At 29.3% G+C, this 6,017-nt stretch overlaps 2 protein-coding genes across 5 annotated transcripts in view; one reads left to right on the forward strand and one right to left on the reverse strand.

The window, feature by feature from the left end:
• LOC108688049 (biotin--protein ligase) overlaps positions 1–1,371 on the reverse strand; it is a 6,157-nt gene extending 4,786 nt beyond the window's left edge. The window contains exons 1-3 of one of the 4 annotated variants that reach the window (XM_018194135.1): positions 1,346–1,371; positions 833–956; positions 70–306 (exon numbers count right to left, since the gene is read on the reverse strand). In XM_018194135.1, coding sequence (XP_018049624.1) covers positions 70–220 — 151 coding nt within the window. In that variant the 5' untranslated portion in view covers positions 221–306; positions 833–956; positions 1,346–1,371. Of the gene's footprint in view, positions 1–69; positions 307–832; positions 1,137–1,345 lie in introns of those variants that run through there. The other 3 variants (XM_018194153.1, XM_018194146.1, XM_018194161.1) reach the window with 3 other exon arrangements.
• On the forward strand, positions 1,361–3,334 carry LOC108688074 (2-methoxy-6-polyprenyl-1,4-benzoquinol methylase, mitochondrial). The gene is made up of 6 exons (XM_018194173.1): positions 1,361–1,433; positions 1,514–1,704; positions 1,904–2,316; positions 2,655–2,743; positions 2,827–2,950; positions 3,199–3,334. Exons 2-6 carry the CDS (start codon positions 1,524–1,526, stop codon positions 3,286–3,288), a joined length of 897 nt encoding a protein of 298 aa, XP_018049662.1. The 5' UTR covers positions 1,361–1,433; positions 1,514–1,523; the 3' UTR covers positions 3,289–3,334.
• Positions 3,335–6,017: the final 2,683 nt, after the last annotated feature.

Below are 6,017 nucleotides of genomic sequence, written 5' to 3' on the forward strand. Positions count from 1 at the left end.
TATTATTTGTTAGTTATGTCATAAAATTTATAATATATGTGTATATACACAAATTATTTTTACAATTACCTTTATTTAGATGTCGAAGTGACTTAATCTTAAGTGAAATAGAAGGATGATTCTTGCTTTCCTTAAAGATGGTATTTAAATGTGCTTTCAGAAATGATATCCTGCGTGCTTGCATGATGGTGGCTATCATGTAAAGAAATGTTAACAGCATACTTTTTTCATAAAAATAAGCCGATAATTGTTTAAAATACTTGCTAGTTTACTTTCGAATGGAAATTCCTGTCACCGATTTTAAATCTGAAAAATAAGATGCTTTCTATAGAAAAATATATAAAGTATAAATACACTTGGGAAAAATTTCATTTCAAATTGTCCTGTAATAAAAATATATATTTCTTGAAATAAAATGTCTAAGAAAAATCATATAAAGAGAAAATAAATAGTCTCCAACCTAAAATATTAAAATCAATCTGCAATTGTGCTTAAAATCACACATGTGAATGCACAAATATATTTATGAATATACTTATATATAACAAATATTGAATACACAAAATTTAATGTTTCTAAAGTGATGACATTGCAGTAAAGTGTTGTAAAGAACATATAATTATAATCACAAACTTTTATAACAGTCTTTAGAAACATGTTCCCTTACACTCAAAAATTTCATAAAAATTAGCACGTAACGTAAAGATGATAATTCTGATCAATTTCTGTTTTTTAACCATACATACAAGCGACATGAAAAGTACAAATACTAAAACACGTTATTAAAACGAATTGTAATTGCAAATTTAAATGAAAACGGTGGAATACGCACCATAATCGTGAACCATCGCTTTTCGCTTACAGTGGGATAAAGTAGAGCGCAGAATCAGTAACCCCAGGTAGCCCATTCTCGAAAATATCGATAGTTGCTGTGGCAAATGGTTTCCTAAAGACAGCTAGGAATGTGCTAGATTAGATATGACTGGACAAAACGCTCTAGATATTCGGCAGAACAGATGAAACTAATTTATCAGATGCAGCAATTCTATTATGCTACTGAATTGCATAATTGTTATCTCTATCGACAGCAACTAACAGATGCTGTTCAGCAAAAATATGTGTCACGTGATTAGTTGCAAAATAAAAAAAATTTTGAGACTTGAAATGTTATCTATTCAACAACTGCACATACACAAGTCTATTCATAACAATACATATAATACATATAATACATATATATTCTAATTTTATTTATCTATTAATTTATTTATGTATTTGATAGCATGTGTTGACTGTTAGACTTATTCGTTGTACTTTTGCACTTTGCAACACTATTATACTATACCTGAATGAGATGGATATATATTCTCTATCATTCTGCAACCTTGAAGGAAGAAAAAGAAATAATCTCGAGTGCAGGAAGTGCAAGTGAAGTAAGTGTACGACTCATGCGAGTGTAGTGTCAAGTTATATGGTACTGTTTATGGATAGTTTTTTTTTAATTGTCTTGCAGGCATGGTACGATGGCCTATAAAAATCTTTGCTTGAATATCATTAAAAAAAGTCGAATACTAGATAGATATTTAAGAACTGTTATAACTATACGTGGTTATTCGAAAACAGCAAACACATCTTCAGAGGATAATGAAAGAACAACACACTTTGGTTTCCAAACGATTAAAGAGAATCAGAAAGCACGGGAAGGTGAAAATTTTATTATTTTTGTCGAATGTTTGTCTCTTTTTTATTATATGGAATACTAATAGTTGCCGCAATGAGTTAGACAATATTAATAGCAACAGTTATAACTTCTTGAGAATTACTATATATAATTTTATAATTATTGTAGCTTCTTGAATGATTGGATGTGCAGTCAAAGTTGATTCAAAAATATTTCTTGCAGTATACACCATATTTGAAAATGTTGCCAATTCTTATGACATAATGAATGATGTAATGAGTATGGGTATCCATCGCATCTGGAAAGATATTTTGGTACAGGAATTAGGACCTACTCATGGTACCCATCTTTTGGATTCTGCTGGTGGCACAGGCGACATTACATTTCGGTATATTAATTTTCTGAGGAATACGCCAAATCCACATAATGTACGTAGTCATGTAACTGTATGTGACATAAATCAACATATGTTAGACGTTGGGCAAAACCGAGCAAGTGAGCTAAGTTTATCAGGGGACAGTAATTATGATATTACGTGGAAGCAAGAAGATGCAGAAAAGCTTTCCTTTGCAGATGATTCTTTCTCTGCCTATACCATAGCATTTGGAATAAGGAATGTAACACATATCGATAAGGTACAATATTGATTTACTTAATCAATTAAGATCTGTTTTCTATGGTTGAACTAGTATACACTATTGGAATTAAAATGAGATAGGTATATGTTTAATATTTGTCGAAAGCAAGAATGAGATTTCTAGTATAGTCTAATGCAGGAACAGAAAAGTTTTATTTGTGTAAAAATACTGAAATATATTCAAAGTACATTATACAGAATTTACATTTATTAATCTCTACTCATTACACATAATATCTATTTCGCATTTTAAACTAAAATTTATAAGTATATTTGAATATTAAATTTATATTAAATATAATTAATTGAATTTATTTGTTAATTTTTATGTCACAGGTATTGTCTGAGGCATACAGAGTATTACAGCCAGGAGGAAGATTTTTATGTCTAGAATTTAGTCACATTGATAATAAACCTTTACAATGGTATATGCTAAAATAATAAAAAACTTATAAAAAGATGATATACATATAACTTATAGCAAAATTTCATTTATTATCTGTTTTAGGTTATATGATCAATATTCCTTTCAAATAATACCTGTAATGGGGAAACTGATTGTGGGAAAGTGGAAACCTTATCAGTATCTTATAGAAAGCATAAGAAAGTTTCCAAAACAAGAAGATTTCAAGGTAAAAAATGCATTTTTTTAAATATCCATTTTATTATTTCTTATACATAAACTGCAATAATGATATTAAGGTTTTTTGAAAACTCCTTGATATTATTATTCTTTATTGTAATTTACGCACGCACACACACACACACACACACACACGCGCGCGCGCGCGCGCGCGCGCGCGCAGCTTCCTTTTTATTATACTATATTTTCCCGATTTTTTGTTATATTTGCTTTTCATGTTCTCCATTATATTTTCAGAATATGATTGAATTCGCAGGATTTAGAAATGTGACCTATCAAAATTTAACGTTTGGTATAGTTGCTATTCATTCAGGATTTAAATTATAAGTAAAATATCTTGTTGGAGCATAGAACTGATTATTTTTTTGAGGAACGAGGAAATTTACAATTTTAATATAACATTGCCAAACAACAAATTACAATAATATCAAAGTACAAAAAAAATGTATGTATAAAAATTTACATACCCCTTCCCTTTAATTATTATTTTTTATTAATTAATATTTATTTCTTTAAGAAAAATTATGTATTGTTTCTTGATTATATTAGTTAAATGATCGTTGTAAAAACTAAATCATGTATTGCATAAATATACAATTATTACAATTTTATTGATTTACTACATTTTGATTGCAATTGTAAAAACGTACGATGTGTCTCGTCAGTTTATTATACGATCGTATTTCTATCACAATAACTACTTTCTACAACGCATAAAATTTCTTTGTAGTATTTACGCGGTATCACAGAGATACTGGTTAAAAATTCATTTCTCTATGTTAATACATTTCAGCCTATCGTGAAATTTGCTTGCTTACTACGTAATCGCTTTACACTTACAATCCACCGTATTGCATAAGAGTCGTGCGACTCTTTGGTACCTCGAACATGAGGTGACGCGACTAACTGTGCCTATCGCGATTTATGTTACTACGCATTTCTACGCGGGTTGCTTCCGTAGATCGTTCTTTCGTAATTTCGTGGACCCGAGAATGCGAATAAGTACAAGAGAAAATTCTAAGAAACATTTTAAATGCAATAAAAAATGATTTATTTTAACAATTTTCGAGCTTATTATTCCTCTTTAATTAATATTTATTTATCGTATCATTAGAAAAATTTTATTTTTTTAGAGCTTATTATTTATATTTTCTTGTATCCGATTCAATCCTAAATAAAAATATTATTTAGATCACAAATTTTTCAGGTATAAATTATATTAATTAACTGACTTGATTAGAAATTATATTAGTATTATAAAAATGTATGGAATGACAATTATCTGTTCCACATGCACAAGTGAGCTACAATACATGTATATGTTGAAGTTTTAATTGGATGGAGGACAATGAAAAATGCGGACTTTTTTCGAAGAGATAAAGATAATCTCAAATTTGCACAATGCGTTAAGAACATCACAATTTTCGAATAGTTCGGAAACATAGAATAGAATTAATAGTATGGTTGAGTAAGTTAACTTTTTTTTTAACTAAATTAAATTAAAGTTAACAGTCTTGAAAATTTAACTTAATTAAAATTAATCCATAATAAAATTAATTGAATTTAAAAAAGTTAAGTTAATAAAAAATGTAATTAAAAAGTTAAAAGTTGAATTTTATTTGAATGAACAACCAAAAAAAAGAGAAAAAGTTTTACTATTTTACATAATTTTTCGTATTTTTCCTTTCTTACAGCTTATTTATTTAATCTGGTTATTTTTATTCACAAGTAACGATTATAAAATTACTAAATTATATACTCATTAGCTTCTCGCATTGTATCTAAGGATTGACTTAAAAAAAATCAAATTAAAAATTAATAGTTACCAATAAAATAATTAAATTAAGTTAAAAAATTAAGAGACTAAAATGTAATTAAGTTAAGTTAAAATTAATTAACTTTTTAACGATCTATCCTGATTCATAGTCAAAGCCTTATTTAAGATTACCTTACAATCCTAACCCTGGTAAAAAAATTGATAGAGAATGCTATTGTTCGAAATCTCTTCGTGAATTTATTAATTTGAATTATCTTCTAGAAATCTTATATAAAATCTCATAGAATTCGATAAAATTTGATAAGATTTATCCAATCAATCTAATCTCGCGAAATTGATGATAGAAAACGATATAACTTTTATAAAAAATCAATTGATAGAAATCCTATCGTTCTCTATCAACTTTTTTTTTACCAGGGAAAATATTTTCTTGGAACCAATCAAACGATCGCATTAGCAGCTTAAAACATTATTTAAGACGGTCTTAAAATAATGGACTATGAATACCGATCTATGTGTTTGATTATACAAGAAGTTAGAAAATAGAAGACAGTAAAAGAAAGAAGTTTCAACGCGCCGATAGAAAGAGACGACTCAGTGAGAGAAGATGTATTGTGTTAACAGCAGCAAAGACGATACCAACGGATCGAAGGCCGTCGAGGCAAAGGGGGAAATTCATTCTACGTGGCGTAATATCTACATGCGTCATGCGGTGTGCTTTCTCTAGGAGTGAAAATTCTTAACTTTCTTCGACCATAGAAACATACCTATCGTCGCCGATGATGCTTGGCACCGCGCTCCCACAGCTTTTCACGACTCGTCGGTTTGTCTATTATTGACGCATCTTCTCCTCACTTCCCGGTATGTTACTGGCGCCAACGATTTCGCTTCGATCGACGTTCACAATACGTTATGTCACCCCTACGGGAGATTCCTCTTTTTCCTCTTTTCTAAGACCGACAATTTTCTAACTTCGTCAGCGTGGGAGTTTACAGTTGCATGCGAATTTATAACTTTGTAACGTGAACTTTTCGAGATTCACATTTTTTTCAGCATACATTTGAGTCTCTCTCTCTCTCTTTTTATAAATTATTTATATACTAAATAAGAAGACTTATCAAACGATATAATATCGTTAATACATTATATAATTTTGTCCCCACTCTTAAAAAAAAAATAAATCCTTCATGCCAGAAACTTAATAAACTTAATGCAAACAGAGGTCAAATTCGCCAAGTGATAAATTGGGAGAGATATTTCTTACAGGAAGAAATCGCGC

This window comes from Atta colombica, unplaced genomic scaffold, assembly GCF_001594045.1.
Source record: "Atta colombica isolate Treedump-2 unplaced genomic scaffold, Acol1.0 scaffold102, whole genome shotgun sequence".
Taxonomy (NCBI): domain Eukaryota; kingdom Metazoa; phylum Arthropoda; class Insecta; order Hymenoptera; family Formicidae; genus Atta; species Atta colombica.

Coding starts and splice junctions, on each gene's coding strand:
- LOC108688074 (XM_018194173.1), top strand. CDS start 1,524: ATGGCCTATAAAAATCTTTGCTTGAATATCATTAAAAAAAGTCGAATA. Junction 1,705..1,903: donor GAATCAGAAAGCACGGGAAG/GTGAAAATTTTA, acceptor TATTTCTTGCAG/TATACACCATATTTGAAAAT. Junction 2,317..2,654: donor ATGTAACACATATCGATAAG/GTACAATATTGA, acceptor TTTATGTCACAG/GTATTGTCTGAGGCATACAG.